This window comes from Dromiciops gliroides, chromosome 2 (genome assembly GCF_019393635.1).
Source record: "Dromiciops gliroides isolate mDroGli1 chromosome 2, mDroGli1.pri, whole genome shotgun sequence".
Taxonomy (NCBI): domain Eukaryota; kingdom Metazoa; phylum Chordata; class Mammalia; order Microbiotheria; family Microbiotheriidae; genus Dromiciops; species Dromiciops gliroides.
Window position 1 is genome coordinate 346,670,306 of NC_057862.1, and position 22,709 is coordinate 346,693,014.

Sequence of the window (22,709 nt, forward strand, 5' to 3'; positions counted from 1 at the left end):
TTTGCAGAAATGTGTGGTTTTAAAAAAGATATTTATTACAAAAAGGAAGGGTTATTGGAGAGGGGAGAGGGATATATTTGGAAATGAATCGATGTAAAAGCAATGGGCATTGACAAAATTAGAAAATTTAAAAGATCTTCCCTAGCTACTTTGTGTTCCATAGTTATCCCTACCTGTGAGAGTCTACTTTGAGTGTTTTTATTTTATAAAATGTTTTAGCATTTAAGTCTCACTTTTTCTCATTCTACTATTTTCCAAAATCCAAACTAGATCTATAATGTTTCAGAGTGAAACAAAAAAGCCAGCATTATATAGCATTTTAGGGTTTGCAAAGTGCTTTCCAAATATTATCTCATTTGATCCAACAACCCTGATCAGGTAGATGTTATCCATATTTTACAAATGAGGAAACTGAGGTATGTGAGTTGAATGACTTGTCCAGGGTCACAAAACTAGTAAGCATCTGAGACTGGATTTGAAGTTAGGTCTTACTGCCTCCAGATATAGTACTATACTGATTAGCTACATAGGTATGAACAAGATAAACTGTAATTCAACCTGGGGAAAGTTTAGAATAAAAGATAAGTTAATCCAAGAGAACTCAATTTAATTGTTGCATTTATCTATTTCTAATTGACACCTATTCCCCAAAACAGCTTCTGAAATCTGCAGTTCAAAATCAAGCAAAGATGATTTTTGAGTGTTTATTTAAATTAAGAAACTGAATATGAAATTTGATTTATATTTCCTATAGTATTTTGGCACACTTACAGTCAGGCGCACCAGGACCCATTTTTTTTCTGCTGAATCCAGCAGATCTCCCATTCTCCTCAATTATTTTATTCTAGAGGGAGACCCTTCATATCTTCTGTTGACCCCTTCACAAAAAACTGTCTTGGTCAGTAAAAAGGGCTCTCATCACACAACTTGCAGTCTTGCCTTTATATTTCCCTCTTTTCTGAAATCGCTGAACCTTCTACTACTAATAGCAATATTATTTCAATAAGATTGAAAATTAGAGTACTTTCTCCCATTTCCTGATACCTTTGGTTACCAGAATCACTTATTATGTGGAAACTCGATTAAGTTATTTGGCTCTTTATTTAAAAAAAAAAAGATCTCTGGCTTTCAGAGGACTTTTGATTTGTTTTCAGTACTGACTTACTTGTAATTCCATATATTTAGATTCAGTTTAAACAAGTGAGCGTGGGGCAGCTAGGTGTCGCAGTGGATAAAGCACCGGCCCTGGATTCAGGAGTACCTGAGTTCAAATCCAGCCTCAGACACTTGACACTTACTAGCTGTGTGACCCTGGGCAAGTCACTTACCCTCATTGCCCCATTAAAAAAAATAATAAATTTTTTTAAAAAGTGAGCGTGAAGTTCCCATGATTGATAAGTAAATTTCATAGTCAACTCTTTTCTTGCCTTCTTCCTTGGGAAACATTTGCTTTCCTCAGGCTCTCTACAAAGCTGGATCTCCATGGAGAAGATGAGAACTGGATCAGAGGGACTTCACCACTTAGTGCTGCTAGAGTCTCAAAAGGATGGGAATAGAGATGAAAGGGTGGAGGTGAAAAAGTGTATGGGGGAGGGTCTTCACAGAGTATACTTAGAACCCTTTCACAGAATGAATCTGGAGAGTGAACTCAAAAGAGGAACATCTCAATGTACACATAATTTGAATGACCTCTATAAGCCCTGAAGAGAAGCTCCTTGGTGCAATTTCTTTTCTTTTCTTTCTTTCTTTTTTTTTTTTTAAGTGAGGCAATTGGGGTTAAGTGACTTGCCCAGGGTCACACAGCCAGTAAGTGTTAAGTGTCTGGGGCTGGATTTGAACTCAGGTACTCCTGACTCCAGGGCCAGTGCTCTATCCACTGCGCCACCTAGCTGCCCTGGTGCAATTTCAATGGCAAAATGTTTCTACATCATTGATAAGTAAATTCCAGGAAGGAGACAGCATCTATTTAAATGAGGAATTAGGAGTTTTCATTGCTTGAAGCTTCAGATATATTCTTGTTCTAAAGGAAAAGGGGAAAGTAACAGAAACTCAGCTTGAATTTATAAGAGTAAAATAAGGCAGAGTACTTATCCTTCCTCCATTTTTTAAAGGTAGTCATCTACCCAGTTGAAAGTTTGGGGTCACTCAAGTGTTTCTCCAGCTATGCTAGGGGGAGGTAACTGTGGTAATAAATAAATAGTTTTTCAATATAGAAAAACTGGGCTTCCTCTGACATTGACATATAACTATGATATTGGACAAGTAAATTTAATTCCTCAGCTTCTATTTCCCTGTCTGTTAATGGGAATGATGATAAATATTTATTATGCACTTACTATAGACTATACACTGTGCTAAGTTCCAGGAAGAAAAAGAAAGGTAAAAACATTCCCTGCCTTCAGGATTTGTTATGAGAAAAAGATCTATTTGTGAGGTATAGTGATAATTGTTATTTTAATCAAGGCAGCTAAGTGGTTCAGTGGATAGCGCTCTGGGCCTGGAGTTGGAAAGTTCATTTGTTTCAGTTATGTCTGACTCTTTGTGACCCCATTTGGAGTTTTCATGGCAAAGATACTGTATTGGTTTGACATGTCCTTCTCCAGCTCATTTTACAGATGAGGAAACTGAGGTGAACAGGGCTAAGACTTGTCGAAGGTCACACAGTCTACTAAGTGTCTGAGGTCTTTCTGACTGCTGCCCTGGAAGTTGCAGAGACCTGAGTTTAAATCCAGCCTCAGATAGTTGCTATGAACCCTGGGCAAGTAATTTAATTTCTGTCTGCCTCATTTCTTCAAGTGTCAAATGGTGATGATAATAGTATCTACCTGACAGGGTGGTGAGGATTAAATAAGATATTTGTAAAGCATTTAGTACAGTGGCTGACACATAGTAGGTGCTATGTAAATGCTGCTACTACTACTACTACTGCTACTACTACTCTCTTTGGGCCTCAGTTTCCTCATCTATAAGATGTAGAGATTAGGTCTCTGAGATCCCTTCAAACAATAGACCTATGAGCCTCTGATCCTTTTTTTTTGGGGGGGGGGCAGGCAGTGAGGGTTAAGTGACTTGCCCAGGGTCACACAGCTAGTAAATGTCAAGTGTCTGAGGCTGGATTTAAACTCAGGTCCTCCTGAATCCAGGGCCGGTGCTTTATCCACTGCGCCACCTAGCTGCCCCCACTCCTATTTTTTTAATAAAAGAAATTCCATTACATTTGTGCTTGCTAATTAGCAGTGTCCTATATCAGTGTTCTGTAAGAAAGGACCGTAAAAGTTGGGGTACCGTTTTCCATTAGTATTTCAAAGATGGGGTGGGGGAGTTGGCTGCCTTTTAAAACATCGTTCATTCATGACCTATGAAGATAAACATGAATAAATGGCTTTCTTCTCTGAACTCAAGGGACCAGCAGAAACTCTTAGATTCAGTAAGGTATGCCTATTAATAACTGTTGAAAGGACCTTAAGATTTATGAGCAGTGAAGGCATCAGTGTGTATTGCATGAATTCAGAGTTGTACTTTTCGTGCTAGTTCCAAATTGACAACTTGGTTCATTTTCATAAAGCTGTTGCTTTAGCTAACAAACCAGAAATTTGGGGGGCAGCATGGTATAATGAACATGTAGTAGAAAATCTGAGTTTGAGTCTTGGTTCAGCTCATCTGTGTGGTCTTTGGTAAGTTACTTTAGTGTCTTTGAGTCTTAGCTTCCTCATCTATAAAATGGTGAGATTAGACTAATGATCTTGATACCCCCTTTTTTTTGTGTGAAGCAATTGGGGTTAAGTGACTTGCCCAGGGTCACACAGCTAGTAAATGTCAAGGGTCTGAGGCCAGATTTGAACTCAGATCCTCCTGAATCCAGGGCTGGTTCTCTATCCATTGTACCACCTAGCTGCCTCTTTATACCCTTTTCAACACTTTATCCCAAGGTCAACTGTTTTTACCTTTCCACTGCTGGGAACACCTACTTATCTATCTGAAGAATATCATCCTCTTGTGGTTAGGAGGTATCTGTGCAGCTTTAGCAAGTCCAAACAAGGACAGGTAGAACTAATTACTTCTGCAGCAACATCTGGAGAAATTGCAAAGAACTAGAAAGAGTAAAAGGGAAGAAATGAACACATTAAGTTGTTTTTGCTGGATATATTTTACTAATTGGTTATAATATGCTTTTATATTAAAAATGTCATTATATTGTTGTTCTTCAGAATTAACCAACAAAGCGTCCTCCAAGAGCAGCATTTTTGTTATAGCTCCCTTCTCATTGTGAGCTTGAGTATCAACCCAGAAAACTTTTCCCATAGATGTTCCTTCCTGGATCTATTTTCCAGGTCAGCTGCTTTTCCAAGGAGATATTTCATATTGCCCTCTATTTTTTTTATTCATTTGGATTTGTTTTATTGTGTCTTGATTTCTCATAAAGTCATTAGCTTCTATTTGCTCAATCCTAATTTTTAAGCAATGCTTTTCTTTAGAGAGCTTTTATACCTCCTTTTCCATTTGGCCAATTTGGCTTTTCAAGCTGTTGACTTTTTTTATGACCCTCCTGCATCACTCTCATTTCTCTTTCCATTTTTTTCCTCTACCTCTCTTACTTTATCTTCAAAGTCCTTTTTGAGTGCCTCTGTGGCCCGAGACCAATTCATATTTTTCTTGGAAGCTTTGGATGTAGGAGCTCTGATGTTGCTATCCTCTTCTTGTCACTAAAGAAACTTTCTATGGTCCTTATCTTTCTCTGCCTGTTCATCTTGCTTGTCTTTTACTTGACTTTTTTTTGGGGGGTGGGGGGGTGGGACAATGAGGGTTAAGTGACTTGCCCAAGGTCATACAACTAGTAAATGTCAAGTGTCTGAGGCTGGATTTGAACTCAGGTCATCCTGACTCCAGGGCCGGTGCTCTATCCACTGTGCCACCTACCTGCCCCTAGCTGCACCCTTTTTACTTGACTTTTAACTCCTTTTTTTTTTTATGAGGCAGTTGGGGTTAAGTGACTTGCCCAGGGTCACACAACTAGTAAGTGTTAAGTGTCTGAGGCCGGATTTGAACTCAGGCATTCCTGACTCCAGGGCCAGGGTTCTATTCATTGTGCCACCTAGCTGCCCCTTTTAACTCCTTCTTAAAGTGGGGCATTGTTTCCAGGCTGCACTTTCCTGAGCTTGGGGGGGGGGGGTCACAGGTGATATGATTTAAGGAGGGGCAGGTTCTTCACTGGCCTGGCCTTTTCTCTGGTCTGTAGATAACCCCAGGCCAACTTGCTAATTAACCAGGCAGCAAAACTTTGTGTGCTGTGGTTGTTAGCTCTGACAAGCCTGCTCCCCTCCCCCACCTGGGCCACCGCCATGCAAGCCTACTTCCTGGTTCCCAGCAGGGGTGAAACACCCAAGTTCTGTACTCTCCCCTGACCAACCACTCAGCCCTCTCACTAGACCATGAGCTTAGTTCCAGAAGACAATGGCACTGCAGGTGATTCAGAGGCTCTGGGGGGGTCTTTTTCTCTGATGAAGCCTGCCTAGGACTGGATCTGTGTCAGTGTCACCTCAGGGTTGGGCTCCATTTTCACCCCGGCACAATGGCCTCCTCCTGCCAACCTTCTAATCCGTCTTTGGCTGGAAAATGATCTCAGCACATTCTTTTGTGGGTTCTGCTGCTCTAGGAATTAGCCTATGGCATTATTTAGAGGTTTTTTGTAGTGATTATGTCATGAGTTCTGAGAGCTTACTCCCTTTCCACAGATGTTCTTTGTTTAAATTACTAGTACGTATCAACTCCAAGTATAACTTTCCTTCTCTTTTTCTTTTTTTTTGTAGGGCAGTGGGGTTTAAGTGACTTATCCAGGGTCACACAGCTAGTAAGTGTCAAGTGTCTGAATCTAGATTTGAATTCAGGTCCTCCTGAATCTAGGGCCAGTGCTTTATCTACTGTGCCACCTAGCTGCCCCATAACTTTCCTTCTCAATTCAGTTCAGCATATGTGTTAAGCATCTACTATATGCATACTAGGCCCTGAGGTATACAAAGGTATACAAAAATAAAAATGGAAGAGTCCCTGCCCTCAGAAAACTTACAGTCCTGCAAACCTTATATTCTTCACTTTGTTGAATTGTCATATTAAAAGCTATGTATTTTTTCAGAAGGTGGCCAGTTTCATAGTCAAACAGTAGGGATTTTCATCAAGCATCTCTGCAAAATGAATGCAAGTTGTAAGAAATGCATATAGGTTGTGGGGGACTCGGTATTTGGGGGAACAGAGAAAACCAAACACCATTCTACTGGAGTGCATTGTGTGCTACAAAGGGGGCCGCTACCATGTTATATATAGAACTGTTCTTATTCCCACTTTACCTCATCAAAAGAAGCAGGGCACTTAGGACAGAGTGAGGGCCCTTATTTTAAGAACTATTGTGGAATTTTTAAAAAGATCTTTGAAGTTTGCAGGCTTTGTCTAAAGGTGGGAAATTTAAAGGACACTGATAACTTTTCTCAGAGTAAGAAGGCTGGGGAAGAGCTGTGACAAGATGAGGATGAGGGGTTAGGAGTAGTTCCTGTCAGGGGGAGCATGGAGTGGCTTGTTTCCAGCTGTTTCATGGTGTTTTTTCTTTTTTTTTTTTTCAAATATTCTTTTTTAATTTTCTTAGGCAATTGGGGTTAAGTGACTTGCCCAGGGTCACACAGCTAGTAAATGTTAAGTGTCTGGGGTCAGATTTGAACTCAGGTACCCCTGACTCCAGGGCCGGTGCTGTATCCACTGCGCCACCTAGCTGCCCCCATGGTGTTTTTTCAGGTTATGGGGAGGGGGTCAAGGCCCTGGCTAAAAGAGCCTGAGTTCCCAAATAGGCTACATGTAGAGAAGGAGGTCCAGCCTATACCCTTCAGTGAAGGGACTCAACAGTAGCCACCTAGGCTCTTAAGAGGGACCAGTAAGACTAGGGGTTGTGGGTGAATTTGGGAGCCAGGGTGTACTTAGGAGGGATCTTAGGGTCTTCCCTTCTCATTCTTCAGCTTATCCTGATGCATGAAACTTTGATCACTGCTCTAGAAGGGCCCCGTTGAACCATAGCCATATTTCAGATTACCAAATTTCAACAACCTGGATGAAAGGGCTCTGGATTCAGAATCCTAAAAGCTGGGATGTCCCTATTCTCACATTACCTCAAGGCTTCAGTTTCCTATACTATAAAGTGAGGAGGTTGGAAAGGATTGTCTCCAAGGTCCTTTCTACTTGTAACAGTCTTTAAGTGAGAGTTCAGCTCAATTTGACACCATTTTAGCACAATCTCAGTTTCATTGTGAGTTGAGTAAGTCTTCCTCTGTGACTTACGGCAAATCATTTCCCTTCCTTTGGGGCCTCAGTTTCTTCCTATGTAAAATGAAAGTGTTGTAGTAGAGGGGTGGGAGGGAGAGTAGAATTGGGGAGAGGTCTTGCAGGGTAAGGAGATTCAACAACAGTAATAACAGCAGCAATCTCATGATGTCTTGGGTGGGGGGGTCCACCTGCACCCTCTGGGACTTTGGTCCTTATAGTTATTCAGTTTAGTTTCTTTCTAGTGTTACATTATTGTTGCTCATTAGTTCATACAAACCTACCTGTGTTTCTCTAAATTCTTTATACTTGTCACTTTTACTGCACAATAATATTCTATTACTTTCATGTACCACAATTTGTTCTCTTAATCGAAGGTACTTATTTGGCTTGCAGTTTTTTGTTACAATAAAAAAATGCTGCTTTGAATACTTTGGTATTGTGGCATATTTTTCTGCCTTTGACTTCATTATAGGTGTATGCCTAGTACTTGGATTAAAGGGTATAAACAGTATAGTGACTTTTGTATAATTCTAGATTATTTTACAGAAAATTTAACTCCACCAAAAGGATGTTAGTGTTTTTCTACAGTCCTCCCAAATACTCATTATTTCTTTTTCATCTTTGCTGATTTGACGAGTGTGAGGTAAAATTTCATTATTTTAATTTAAATCTGTTTGAATATTTGTGAGGTGGAGGAGTTTTTCATATGTTCATTTATACTTTGCAATTTTTTTGAAAACTGTTCATACCCTTTACCATTTTTTGGGGGGGGATGGATCTTGATCTTATTTATGTCATTTCCCTATATCTCTTGGGTATTCAATTTTATTTGTGGTATTTGATGTAGTTTTTTTCCCTAGTTTAGTGTTTTTTCTTCCTAAACTATGTGGATTTTTTTTATACAAAAGCTTTTAAATTATATGGAAAGTCTGATTAAGTGTCTTATGATCATTGCTATTCCTTGTTTGGTTAGGAATTCTCCCACAACCATAAATGTAGAGGGTATTTCCTTTTGGTATTTTTTTTTTTAAGGAAGTTACTTATTGTACTTAATATATCTATTTGGAGCTTATTGTGGTATATGGTGTGACATACTGGTCTAAGTCAGATTTCTGTTAAATTGCTTTTCAGTTTTCCCAGCAGTTCTTTTATGATAGTCCTTACCCTAGTAGAATACATTCTTGGGTTTATCAACTACTGTGCTGCAGTTTTCATTTGTTTCTGCTTTTTGCTGATCAATTCTGTTCTGTTAATATGATCTTGATTATTTTTGAAAGGTTAAGTTTTTAGAGTTCAGTAAAGTTACTTTTTTTTTTTTAATTCATTAGTTTCATGCAGAACTACTTAACGAAAACAGAGGTCCAAGCGATTGAACTGAAGGTATTCCGGTGAAAACCTGCCACTTATTGTATAAATTATTTTTTGACGTGAATTTAAAGCTGGAAAGGAATCTACAAGCAAGAAAAAAAAGTTTGGAATTAGACTCTCAGGATCTGGGCTTGGAAATGCCTCAGGTAAATCTTACTGAGTGTGAGTAGTCTTTTTTTATATTTTAGCTCAGCAGAGGTCAATACCATTGGTGTTGTAAGTTCTTACATCCCTGGTAAATCTACTGTGAGTAGTCCTTTTTATATTTGAGCTCAGCAGAGGGTCAGTACCATTGGTTCTGTAATTTCTTACATTTCTGTACCTTGTAGCAAAAGGCTTCCCTATGTGTTTAGGCTCACACAGACCAGGTCCAATCCTGTGGGTTAACTTAAAAGGGTCATTTTCTGATTTTTGGCTTGTTGTCCCATTTGGAGTTTGCACTGGGAAAATATCCAAATATAACTTGATCTCTGTTTCCACAAATGTGAGCAGTAGGGGGACAGCTTGGTGGCGCAGTGGATAGAGCACCGGCCTTGGAGTCAGGAGTACCTGAGTTCAAATCTGGCCTCAGACACTTAACACTTACTAGCTTAATGACCCTGGGCAAGTCACTTAACCCCAATTGCCTCACTAAAACAAACAAACAAACAAAAATGTGAGCAGTAGGACCCTCAATACATTCAGTACCCCCAGTAGGACTCCCATACATCAAGGTCACATGCATTTGGGTGGAGAACAACAGTTATTTTACTCCACAGAATATTTGGAAGATGCAAAGGGCTCACAAAAACCTATAAAGAGACAGACAACTCATAAGGCCCTCATAGTATCCTCTTTGAAATGAACTAAATTTGAAGTTGCCAGTAAGATGATTGTTATTACAATGAAATTCTTACTTCTTACACTGTACCCCTTTGAAGTTTAGATTTCCTTCAGAAAGCAAACACACTTTGGGTTAACAGTCACCTACCTATAAGGCCTGCAATGTCTGAAGAACACTCGGAATAGTTGGCAAGGCCAAATCTCTTTTCCCTATACTGTGGTTTTTATCTCTAGCAGTAGGACCCTTGTAAGTGCCTTCTTTCTCTAATTTCACTGTAGAAGACCAAGCCTTTGAACTCTCAAACTTGGAAACTTGCAAACTTGATGTTACCCAAAGACAACCTCTAAGACTAGCACTGCCCAGAGACTAGCACTCCCTTCTCTGACTAGAAGGCTAGATTCCAGGATCATGCTACCTAGGAAATCAAAATCCCTTCTTTTTTTTTTTACTAGGAGGTTGGTGGGATCAGGAACATTATTCATGAACTTTCCTCTTGGCCTTAGGGGGCAAGCACAAGACTGCTTCTTCCATGTATTTTTGAAAGAATTCCATCATTTCCCCAGCTGCTCTCATCTCTTTGTTTGGGGAACTCCACTATAAGGTCTTTGGTCTCTGACCTGTGCTCAGAAGGTTCTATGAATGAATATATTTAATTCCCATAAGCCTCCATACTATTATCAGTTCCTGGTGGAGGGGAGGGGAGACTACACAGGCTTTCTCCATCCCTGTGCCCAAATACAGGTCTACTCTGTTGCTGAACTGTGTGGTGGGCTCATTTTTGTAGGCTTTTTAAAAGGAGTAGCTTCTCTGATAAGAGTGTATCCCTCCTGAGCCTAGCCACTCAGTCATCCTTGGGTTTCAAGGATTGGGATGGTACAAATCATGAGCCATCTCATATCGTTTTTAATAAGGCAATAATGAGCATGCCTCATTAATGGTGTCAGACTCACTTAGAAATAGATCCCTACAAGTAGCTAATTGATTTAGATAAGCACAAATTAACATTATGCTGTATTATATTTTAATTTTTTTAAACCATTTTTCAATTACATTTTAATCTGGTTTAAGTTTGACACCTCTCAGGGGCAGCTAGGTGGTGCAGTGGATAGAGCACCAGCCCTGGAGTCAGGAATACCTGAGTTCAAATCCAGCCCCAGACACTTAACACTTACTGGCTGTGTGACCCTAGGCAAGTCACTTAACTTAACCCCAACTGCCTCACTAAAAAAAAAAAAATTAAATTAAAAATAAAATAAAAATAAATAAATTTGGGGCAGCTAGGTGGCACAGTGGATAGAGCACTGGCCCTGGATTCAGGAGGACCTGAGTTCAAATCCGGCCTCAGACACTTAACACTTAACTAGCTGTGTGACCCTGGGCAAGTCGCTTAACCCCAATTGCCTTACCAAAAAAAAAAAAAAAAAAGAATAAGTTTGACACCTCTGCCCTACACTATAAAGTAGAAGTGGTATTTCAAATTAATCAATTGTATTAATTAATCAATTAACTTGATTAAACCTGTCCCCTTACATTCCTTACCCTCTGTACTAAACTCTCCATTTCTTCTTAACATCCATTCATTTCTGACCATTCCCCTCATTTCACTATCAACTGATCCCAATTCTGCCTTTGAATCTGTCTCTATCCTCACATTTGCTCCTTGTTTCCCCTTGGCTGCAGCTCAAGAACTCAGCACTAAGCAACAAGGAATATGTTGAAGAAGGTTGGGAGGGTGATGAGAGTTGCTGGCTTTTACACTGGCAATGATGGCTGCTACAGGACTCTCTCATCTTTACCTCAAGACCCTACTTCCTGTATACTCTCTTTCACTTATGCCCATTAAACTACTGTATAAAGTGAGGCTAAAAAGGATATGGTGATGAGAGACCAAAAGAAAAGCTCTCTTTTCTTCTAGACCTTTCCTACCCTTTCCTTACTCTCAGTCTATCATCTTTTTGTTTTTTTTTTCAGGGCAATGAGGGTTAAGTGACTTGCCCAGGGTCACACAGCTAGTAAGTGTAAAGGGTCCAAGGACAGATTTGAACTCAGGTCCTCCTGAATCCAGGGCCAGTGCTTTGTTCACTTCGCCACCTAGCTGCCCCCTCAGTCTATCATCTTGATATAACATTCATACCCTTATCTCCTCCAGTCAATTCATGTTATTTTCCTTAACTTTTTTTTTTTTTTTTTTGCGGGGCAATGAAGGGTTAAGTGACTTTCCCAGGGTCACACAGCTAGTAAGTGTCAAGTGTCTGAGGCTGGATTTGAACTCAGGTCCTCCTGAATCCAGGTCCAGTGCTTTATCCACTGCGCCACCTAGCTGCCCCCATTTTCCTTAACTCTTAATAACTTTTAATAACAACCTCAAAACTATTATCCTTTTTAGGACCTCCTTCTCTTAATACTTTCCCCACTGTGAACTACCCCCACCAGAACCTTTTCTCTTATTCTAACATGCTTTTTTTCCCCCCATCTCCTCCCTTTGCCTGGTATCCTTCTTTCTAGCCATCTTTTATTTCATCTCATCTTTACCAAATTACCTCCTTATCTACTTCCCATATAGATTTAAAATAGAGACTCTATCAGATAGGTATCATTTCATGTACATGCCTAGAATTTGTAGTTAACATTTTGACTATTTAGAAGTATCATGGGTTTTGTAGTTTGGGGTCTGGAGAAAGTCGAACAGGGCTCTTACAGCGGGGCCTTTCTTCCTTTTCACAGCCTCTAGGCCCATACCAAACAATGACTGCCTGACTCAGATAAGCAAGCATATAGTAAAGTTGATGATTTGGGGATACAGGACAGGAGTTGGTTGTACAGACTAAATGAACAAAACAAAAACAAAAGTATCTTCCTGTTGGTAAGATAGATTCTGTGGTTATGGAATCTACCCCTTTGCTTGGCCAATCTCTTTGGATTCTAGAGCCTATTATCAAGGGACTGAGCATGAAAAAATTTCTGTTGACCTAAAAACAATTATCCAGATTGGCCACAGCTCCTTCTGGTAGCTTCCAAACATATTTGGCTATCCTAATTAGTTTAATCTCTCTCTGAAAATTACTCCCTTTTGTAAATATTACTATTACCTACATCTGGTAATTCACCTAAGTAGACATAATTTTTTTTTTTGGCGGGGCAATGGGGGTTAAGTGACTTGCCCAGCATCACCCAGCTATTAAGTGTCAAGTGTCTGAGGCCAGATTTGAACTCAGGTCCACCTGAATTCAAGGCTGGTGCTTTATCCACTGTACCACCTAGCTGCCCAGGTAGACATACTTTTAAAAGGAATTTAGAGAGCATTGCTAAGGATTTATGAAGCCTTAGGTAAGAAACTGAAAGCCTCAGGGGCACAGGTGGTATTTTTTTCACTGCTGCTAATCAAGGGCAAAAGTTTCATAAGAGAGAAGTATATTTGAGAAGTGAAAAGGTAGCTAAAAAAGATTGTATTGTCAGAATAGGTTTTGGACTTCTAGATCACAGCTTAAAATATAGGAATTATGGGCTCCTGGTAAGAGAGGGAATGTACCTAATAAAAGCTGGTGAAACTGTTTTCCTGGATTCTTTTCTGCTAATCTAAAGAAAGAGGAAAAAGAAAAATGTCTGTCTCTTTTGGCCAAGGTAAACACTGTAGTGAGAAGGAGACTTAGCAGTAGAGATGTCCAGTAATCAATAGGATACCACATCCAAGAAAGGAACTAGCAATAAAACCCATGACTTCAGATAGGTATATGTATGTATATGTGTGTGTCTGTGTATATATGTGTATGTAAACTTATATGTATGTATGTATATACACACACACAAATGCAGGAAATATTTGTAATATGCAGGGTAAACTAGAGATCCCAATTTAAGAGAACAAATTTGACCCCATAAGTATCACTGAGACTTAATTGAATATGTCTTCTGTCTCAAATATGACTCTGGAAGGCTATCCCTTATTCAAAAGGAGCAGTCTAGGTGGGTGGGGTATGATCACAGATTAAGAAGATATCTAGCAGTGTTAGAAATCCAAGATACAGAGGAAGGAAATACAGTGGAAATAATTTGAGCAAAGATTACTGGAAGCATAATCATAAAAAATACTTTCATCTGATTATAGCAGACTACTTGGACAGCAAGACAACACAAATGAGGATTTGGGGAAACAGATTAGAAGTCTGGCATGGAGTTATGATATACTAGTAATGGAAGACTTAAATTATTTATACATCTGCTGAAGCATTGCCTCTTTAGGCCAAAAGCAGAGTAGTTCATAATTTCTTGACTTGCCTTAATGATATGCTTCAGAAAGTTGAGGAACCAATGAAGTGAATTTTTCTTCTGATCTGATTTTCACAAATAAGGAACAGCTATTTGCTGGGGTACAAATTATTGGAATCTTGTAAGGAAAGTGACTTTTTATTTTAGAATTTGTTATAGAGAAGAAGAGGAAAGTTGGGTGTGGTCTGACATACACCATAGATATGGAAGCTAAAATTTCAGATATTTCATAGAAAAAATTGTTAAGATTCTATGGGTTATAATTCTGCGAAGGAAGTCAATGTAGGGAGAATGGAAAACTATCAAGAATGAAATTTTGAAGATACACAAAAGCCCCCCAAATCTATTGTAATGATGTGGAAAAGAGATCCATCTATAAAGATTGATATAAAGTACATTGACCAACATAGACTTTTAAAAGGTATGTATAGAAGATGGAAGGTCAGATAATCGAGGATGAGCACAATAGCATAGCATAGCATAGCATAAAAGTAGTCAGGTACTCAAAGTGCAATTCCTTGGGATTTAGCTATGAAGTCAGCACTATCGACCTATATTGTTGTAGGAAGTTTCTGGTTGAGGAAATTACAGATTACACTTTCTGTAAGGAAAAGTACTGTGGCGGTACAGAGAGGGGTGGGGAAGAAGGAGAAGGGCTATTAGGAAGTGAACGTGGTATAAATGACTAATGAAACATTTGTAATGCACCTATAAAATAGGGCCAGGCGTTCTAAAGTTCAGAATCATGTGGGGCTGGCAGGGAAGTCCAGGAACAGCAAAAAGAGGGGTTTAGCTATAGCAGGGCAAAGAGGATGATAAAGAAGGTAGAACTGCTCAACTTTTATGTTACTTATGTTGTTTTTATCTGTAAGACAAGAAAGGATGGGTTTTGAAGAGGCTTATAATAGAAAGGGAAAACCCAAGGTAAGTAGTAAAACAGCAAGAGGGCAGGTCACTAGGTTCAAATGAGCTATATCCCAGGGAATTGAAATTACTGACAGCTGTGTTTACTGAACTATTTTTTTGTGGGGGGGGAGGGCAATGGGGGTTAAGTGACTTGCCCAGGGTCACACAGCTAGTAAGTGTCAAGTGTCTGAGGCAGAATTTGAACTCAGGTCCTCCTGAATCCAGGGCCAGTGCTCTATCCACTGTGCCACCTAGCTGCCCCTGCTGAACTACTATTAATGATCCTTAAAAGACTATGGAAAACAGGATTGTGCTGGCCTGGAAAAAGACAAATATTATCCTGATTTTCAAAAAATGGAGGAGATTGGGGTTTTTAGATGATGGGCCTGAGTTTAATTTTGATTGCTGGTGAAATTTTAGAGCATTATTAAAGAATGGTCCTGGAAAAGCAGTGATCACATAAAACCAGCATGGCGTCATGAACAGGTCACCAAACTAATCCAGACTGCTGGATTAGATTACATATACACGGAGGAAATCAATACAAAATGTATTTAGGCTATGTGAAAGGTGGAGATATTAAAGGTATGGGAAAACATCTCAGTCTCTATTATTACTAAAAAAGGGTGACTGAGAGAACATTAAAATCTATTGACCTATGTATCTACTTTCCCATCTGCATAAAATTTTTATGAGAACAATCTTCATATGCTTGGGAGCATCCTTGATGAAGTATTCATATGGAGCAGGCAAGATTTCATAAATGATATTTGTAGAAGTCCATCTTTACCATAAAAAATGGACTGAAAGATACATAGAATATGAGATTCCACCATTCTTGTTGTTTGTTGATAATATGTATTTGATTTGGTAAAGCGAAATGCCATCTTAAAGACTCTCTTCCAACAACATGTATGCCACCCATACATCAGCATTATTCAGGATAACCTTGTTTAAAAAACCATGACCTCTGAAGATCCTTTGAAGAGTCCAAGTTGAAGAGGTATTCCTTATGCATGGTGAAGTCCTCCAGATACCCCTGTTTGTGGATGACTTTGTTCTGGTTACAGCAAGTCTTGGAGTATTGCTGGGTATCCTGGGAGAAAGGCTCAGAGAATTCGGTCTAACCATCTACATAGGTCAACCAAGTGAATGAAGAATGCCTATTGTCCAGTTATGAAATACAGTTCAGTTGACAGCCTATAGAACTCATCCATCAGTATATCTTGGTCAGAGAGTACAAATAGACTCAGACAGAACTGGACAGTAAGAGGAGTCAGAATTACCTTCAGGAAATTGCAAAGTTCCTCTAATGATCCCGTACTTTTTTCCAAAAAAACAAAGACAATTTCAAAAATCAAAGACTTTTAATACCAGTGTTCTACCTCTTTCATCATATGGATATGGACATGTTGGGGAACACCACAGTCTCCAAAATAATAAACCTGAGTATCACTCAGAAGACAGGTGGGAGTAGGTGTCAATTCATAATAAAAGGAACTACAAGAAAGAGCAACTGATATAAATGATGTCATCAGAGAAATGTATGACAAAATGAAAATGGGTTGCTCGTGTGGCAAGATAAAGAGAAAACTGGCATACTGCTAATATTCTACATTAATATCTTGACAATGGGTTGGGGTTTTTTTTGTTGTTGTTTTTGGTGAGGCAATTGGGATTAAATGACTTGCCCAGGGTCACACAGCTAGTAAGTGTTAAGTGTCTGAGGCCGGATTTGAACTCAGGTCCTCCTGACTCCAGGGCTGGTGCTCTATCCACTGCGCCACCCAGCTGCCTCATATCTTGACAACGTTAAGAAACAGCAAGGAAGGCTTGCTCATTGACAAGAGTCTGGTGGCAAACTTCTATTAGGAAAATGACAAGAGTTGCATAGGATGGGCAAGAATGGATGGTTTGCAAGTCAGCTTCAGTGGAAAGAACATACATATCATTGTGATTACAAATACATTTGAGCATAGCAGATTAGCTTTATTTCCTTTTTTGATCTAGTTATTAGATTGGTGCTGTAAATATATAATTTACCTAGATATTAGGAAAACAGTTGACAAAAATCTTTAATATTCTTATGTACAAGAGATGTGGTTGCCACATTAGTATTTAGGCAGATTCAGAAGTGGTTCAATGGCTGGACTCAAAGTATCCATTAAATGTCAGTTTAGAAGAAGGTTTCTAGTGGAATGGCCTTATAAAGTTTGATGTTTTTATTAATGACTTAGATAGGTGGCATGCTTATCAAAATTGCAGATTGCACAGTTAGGAGGAGATAGCAAACATTGAGAGTTAGGATCCAAAAAGATCTCAATAGGCTGAAATGAAGAGCTAATCTAATAAATGTAAATTTAATAGGAATAAATGCAAAGTCCTACATTTAGGTTTTCAAAAACCATTGTTCTAAGTACAAGATGAAGGAAGAATAACTAGATAGCAGTTTGTGATCTGAAGAGAAACCAGAGTATGATAGCAGTTAGTCTGAAAAAAAGATCTGAGAGTTTTAATGGACTTCAACTTCAACATGAGGCAATGGTGTGATAGAGTAGCCTGAAAAACTAATGTAACTTTAGGCTACATTAAGAGAAGTATAGAGTCCAGGACTAGGAAATTGATATTCCTGCTGCATTTTGTCCTAATCAGACCATATCCAGAGTACTGTGTTCTATTCTGGGCACTATTTGTTGTTGTTTGTCCTTCATTCTCGAAGAGTACCATGACTTGCAATGAACTGGATTTAAGTGAGGGAGGGCTGTACATGGTCACCAACCTCACTGTCTCCTCCAGAGCCATTTGGGTCCAGTGCAAGATATACATCAAGATGACTGGCAATGGCTTCCAGTGTTTTAAGGCAAATAGGATTACGTGACTTATCCAGGGTCACACAGCTAAGTGTTTGAGGTGAGATTTGAACTCAGGTCTTCAGACTTTATACACAGTGCCACCTAGCTGCCCCAGGGCATTATTTTTTGTTTGTTTTTTGTTTTTTGCAGGGTAGTGGGGGTTAAGTGACTTGCCCAGGGTCACCCAGCTAGTAAGTGTCAAGTGTCTGAGGCTGGATTTGAACTCAGGTCCTCCTGAATCCAGGGTCAGTGCTTTATCCACTGTGCCACCTAGCTGCTCCCCCGCCCCCGCCAGGGCATTATTTAAGAACAGTGTTGATAACCTGAAGAGAGTCCAAAGGAGAGCAACCAGGACAGAAATGGATCTGTCACTTGTGCCTGATGAAGATCAGTTGAAGGAAATGGGGATGTGTACCCTGGAGAAGAGATGACTTGTGGAGGGGGTTGATAGTTCTTTAGAATGTTTAAAACCCCATCATGTGGAAGAGGTATTAAACCTGTACTGGTTGCTCCCAGAAAACAGACCTAAGTAGCCATTGGAGGAAATGTCAAAGGAAAATTTAGACTTGATGTAACAAAAGAATCCTAACAATTAGAGCTTTTACAAAGTGGAATGGATCCATGGTTAGGTAGTGGGACCTCTAAGCCCTACCCCCGCCAAGCCCCGTGCAATATAAGTGTTTTTGTTTTGTTTTGTTTTGTTTGTTTTGTTTTGTTTTGTTTTGCGGGGCAATAGGGGTTAAGTGACTTGCCCAGGGTCACACAGCTAGTAAGTGTCAAGTGTTTGAGGCCGGATTTGAACTCAGGTACTCCTGAATCCAGGGCCGGCGCTTTATCCAGCGCCACCTAGCCGCCCCATGCAATATAAGTTTTAAAGCAAAGCCTGAATGACCATTTGGGTAGGTTTTAGGGGGATTCTTGTTCAGGAATAGATTGAAGTAGAAGTCCTGTGAGACTCCTTTCTAATGTTAAGATTGTCACTTCAGAGGTAAGGCTCTTTTGACTCATTTTTCTTCAATAACTTCACCTGTATGCAGTGTGTGTCTACATCTGCATATTCAGATAACTCTCAATATCACTTATACCATCATCTTTCAAAATAGATTATTTTACAAAGCATAAAGTTTAGTGGTTCCTGCAGCCAAGGACAACTTTCTTCTCTTGTGTGTGTAAACCACTTCACTTCCTATGAGCCAGTCTCAGAAAAGAGGTGATGGGGGCAGCTAGGTGACGCAGTGGATAGAGCACTGGCCCTGGATTCAGGAGGACCTGAGTTCAAATCCAGCCACAGACACTTGACACTTACTAGCTGTGTGACCCTGGGCAAGTCACAACCCCAACTGCCTCACCAAAAAAGAAAAAAGAAAAAGAAAAAGGGTGATGAAAAGCAAAGGTTAGAGGTGATTTAATTAACTGAAATATCGCTTCAAATTGTTGACTGGAAAATATCCCTTGCCTTTTGATTTCCTTTTGATAAAGCTGTTTTTAAACATTTTCATTGCATATGTTTAAAAATAACAAAATGTAGATAAAAATTATTGTGCTTGTTTGAGCAAAATGATAGGGATTGCCTGTGAACCAGTCAGTTTTGTTTTGGAGGTAGCCACCGAACCATTAAATGGTACTCTATAATTAAACCACTCCTATTCCTATTCTGGTTATTTAAGCTACTAATGTGTTCCCCTTCTAATGATCTGCTTCTTTACTTTATTTATTCCACTCCTGGCCACAAACCTTCTACGCTCTTCTAACCAGGAGACATGGGTGACATTCATTTAATAACAGGATAGTAACTATAAGTGCTTTTATGTGAAATCTGAAGAGGCAGCTCCTAAGGTATGATGAATTATTCTAGTTCCTATACTTTTCAGGGGCCCAAATTGTTAGTGCTGGGCAGTGATTCAAGTGACACAGTGTAACAATAAAAAAGACCTGAAGCTTACTCCTACTATCAACTGTTAATAACTCTTCCCCCACCAAAACTGCTATTACCAAGACAAAGCCATTTTGCCATTCCCATTCCATATGTGGAAACCTTGGCTTTTGCTCCTCTGTAGGGGCAAAATGAAAATTACTGCTACAAGAGACTTTAAATAATCTATTCACCCCTCCAGAAATAACAGGGAACTCTCCCACTATAGGAAATTAGAACAGAAAAGATCTTAGTAAAGTTTATTGTTACAAATGTTTTCACTATACATAGTTGCGTACTAAGCACCTGCTGACTACCCATACATTGTGATCCTCTTTGGTGGATAAATAATCTTTTGGTGGTTCAAGTTTAATGCCATTGACCATTGCAATTTCTGATGGAATTATTAATTTGTAATTACTTGTTTTAATTGTTCACCTGATATAAATTGAGTCAGATAAGCAAAGCCCTTTTAAGCTTTGCTTCTTAGAAAATTCTTTTAAAAGGGAAGATAAACTGTCTCAGGCTGTAGATTGTTTTTTTAAAGGAGGATAATAAAATAGGAGTTCTTGAAGACTTCAGTTTTTAAAAAATGAAATAAAATCATTTCATTGCAGCCTAGTGTAAGCGGAATGGACCCGCCTTTTGGGGATGCCTTTCGAAGCCACACGTTTTCAGAACAGACTCTGATGAGCACAGATCTCTTAGCAAACAGCTCAGATCCAGACTTCATGTATGAACTGGTAAGTGATACCTTCTTGGGCTCTGTTTTAATGGATTTGATATGTATGTTTTTGTTGTGGCATTTTGTTTGCTTTGTTTTAATTGAAAAATTGGAGAACAAGAACTAAAGGTCAATTTTGATTCTAATGAGCCTGATTGTAGTGCTTTTTAGAACTATGTGTGAACCTCCTGAATTTCATAAGGAAAGATATTTGTTGAAAAATCACAAAAGGCTATTTTGCCATTGAGATCCCCTGGCAAATGAAGAAATAACAGTGATTAAAACTAGAGAGTATGGGGGCAACTTGGTGGCGCTGGAGTCAGGAGGACCTGAGTTCAAATCCAGCCTCAGACACTTAACACTTACCAGCTGTGTGACCCTGGGCAAGTCACTTAACCCCAATTGCCTCACTAAAAAAACCAAAACAAAATAGAGAGTATGACATTCTTTAACATCCCCAGGTAGGAAGTTGAGAGTTAAGCAAAATATAGCTGCTACAAGTGCTATTTGAATAGGTTTGTTGATTATATTTGGGGTGAGGAAACTAGACTCTTTAAATAAGAAAAGTATTGTTCCTCTCATACAGCAAGAATGTTGTGTCTACATTTGGGCATGAAAATCAGGGTTATGTCCTGAACTTTACTCCTGGCTAGGTTTCAACTATCTTTGATCTTGTTTTTGCCTCTGTTTAAGTTCCCTCTTAATAAGACTGCTTAGTTTTCCATGATGAGCTATGCAACACTATTGTGGTTGCTGCTAGAGAAATAGCAAATTTTTAAAAGTATAAAGTAGCAAGAAAAAAACAAACCTTTTTCAATGGTGGTATTTATAGTATGTCCACTGAAGTCTTTCAGTGCCTCATTGTGGCATGAAGGTAACCTTGAGTTATCAAAGGTTATGTCAGTGTCATGTAGTGTCCCTCAGGTCTTACCACACCAGAAAGGCTTTGAGTACAGTCCAAGTGACAACCTGTTTGCCTCTTGTCTGAGGATCAGTCTAGCCAAGTGTGGAGAGGTTTGTTACCAAAATGTTGGACTAAAGATGATGAATATTTTTAGCCAAAGAAACTTACAGTCTGTTATAGAAGGGGTATTAGATGCATTGGTGGCATAAATAAACATATTTGTGACATCACAGATCCCTCTCATGAAGCGTTTATAGTAGAAAACCAAGAGCCCTTAATATTTGAGCCATACCCCAGACTTGAAGGAGTCTTTTAAAAATTCTAGCACAAGAACCACTTAAGTGACACATTTCCTTATTTTAAAAAAAATTCTTGGAAGTAAAGAAATTATGTAGATTTGTATATAAGTGGCTTTGCCTTAAAGTAAAACAAATCAGGTTAGCATGGCAATTGTAAATAAGAGAAAGGAGAATCAGGAATTGTGAGGTTTTTTTCCTTAAAATGTAGTGCTATTTTTTTGTCCCATTTTCCTACCCAGGATAGAGAAATGAACTACCAACAGAATCCCAGAGACAACTTTCTTTCTTTGGAGGAGTGCAAAGACGTTGAAAATCTGGAGACTTTCACAGATGTCCTGGATAACGAGGCTGCTTTAACCTCAAACTGGGAACAGTGGGATACATACTGTGAAGACTTAACAAAGTATACTAAGCTGACTAGCTGTGACATCTGGGGAACAAAAGAGGTGGATTACCTGGGTCTCGATGACTTTTCTAGTCCCTACCAAGATGAAGAGGTCATAAGTAAAACTCCAACTTTGGCCCAGCTTAATAGTGAAGATTCTCAGCCAGTATCTGATTCCCTTTATTATCCCGACTTGCTTTTTAGTGTCAAACAGAACCCCTTGACCTCTTCATTATCTGGAAAAAAGATAGCAAGCCGAGCAGCTGCCCCAGTGTGCTCATCTAAGACTATTCAGGCTGAGGTTCCTTTGTCAGACTGTGTCCAGAAGGCAAGCAAACCCACATCAAGCACACAAATCATGGTGAAGACCAACTTGTATCATAATGAAAAGGTGAATTTTCATGTTGAATGTAAAGACTATGTTAAAAAGGCAAAGGTAAAGATCAATCCAGTTCAGCAGACTCGGCCCTTGTTGAGCCAGGTTCATGCTGATGCAGCAAAGGAAAATACCTGTTACTGTGGAGCTGTAGCAAAGAGACAAGAAAAAAAAGGGATGGATACACTTCAAAGTCACATAACTCCTACTTTGCCTTTTAAAGAGACCCAGGAACTCCTTCTCAGCCCTCCTCCCCAGGAGGCTACAGGGTTAATTGTGTCAGGAGAGAGCAGCAGCCTTTCTGCCAGCACATCCGTCTCAGATCCATCCCAGAAAAAAGAAGAGCACAATTATTCTCTTTTTGTTTCCGACAACCTGGCTGAGCAACGAGCCAAATGCAACCCTGAAGAGGATGAAGAGGATGAAGAGGATGTTGATGATGAGGACCATGATGAAGGGTTTGGCAGTGAACATGAGCTCTCGGAAAATGAAGAGGAAGAAGAGGAGGAAGAAGATTATGAGGATGACAAGGATGATGATATTAGTGACACTTTCTCTGAACCAGGTATTGTGAAAATTGTAGACTAGCAGA

General features: G+C 39.4%; 1 protein-coding gene across 4 annotated transcripts in view; it reads left to right on the forward strand.

Moving 5' to 3' along the window:
* CREBRF (CREB3 regulatory factor) overlaps positions 1 to 22,709 on the forward strand; it is a 56,312-nt gene that overhangs the window by 18,071 nt on the left and 15,532 nt on the right. The window contains exons 2-4 of one of the 4 annotated variants that reach the window (XM_043983776.1): positions 8,631 to 8,832; positions 20,047 to 20,172; positions 21,596 to 22,682. In XM_043983776.1, the coding sequence (XP_043839711.1) occupies positions 20,062 to 20,172; positions 21,596 to 22,682 (1,198 nt within the window). In that variant the 5' untranslated portion in view covers positions 8,631 to 8,832; positions 20,047 to 20,061. Of the gene's footprint in view, positions 1 to 8,630; positions 8,833 to 19,281; positions 19,354 to 20,046; positions 20,173 to 21,595; positions 22,683 to 22,709 lie in introns of those variants that run through there. The other 3 variants (XM_043983774.1, XM_043983777.1, XM_043983775.1) reach the window with 3 other exon arrangements.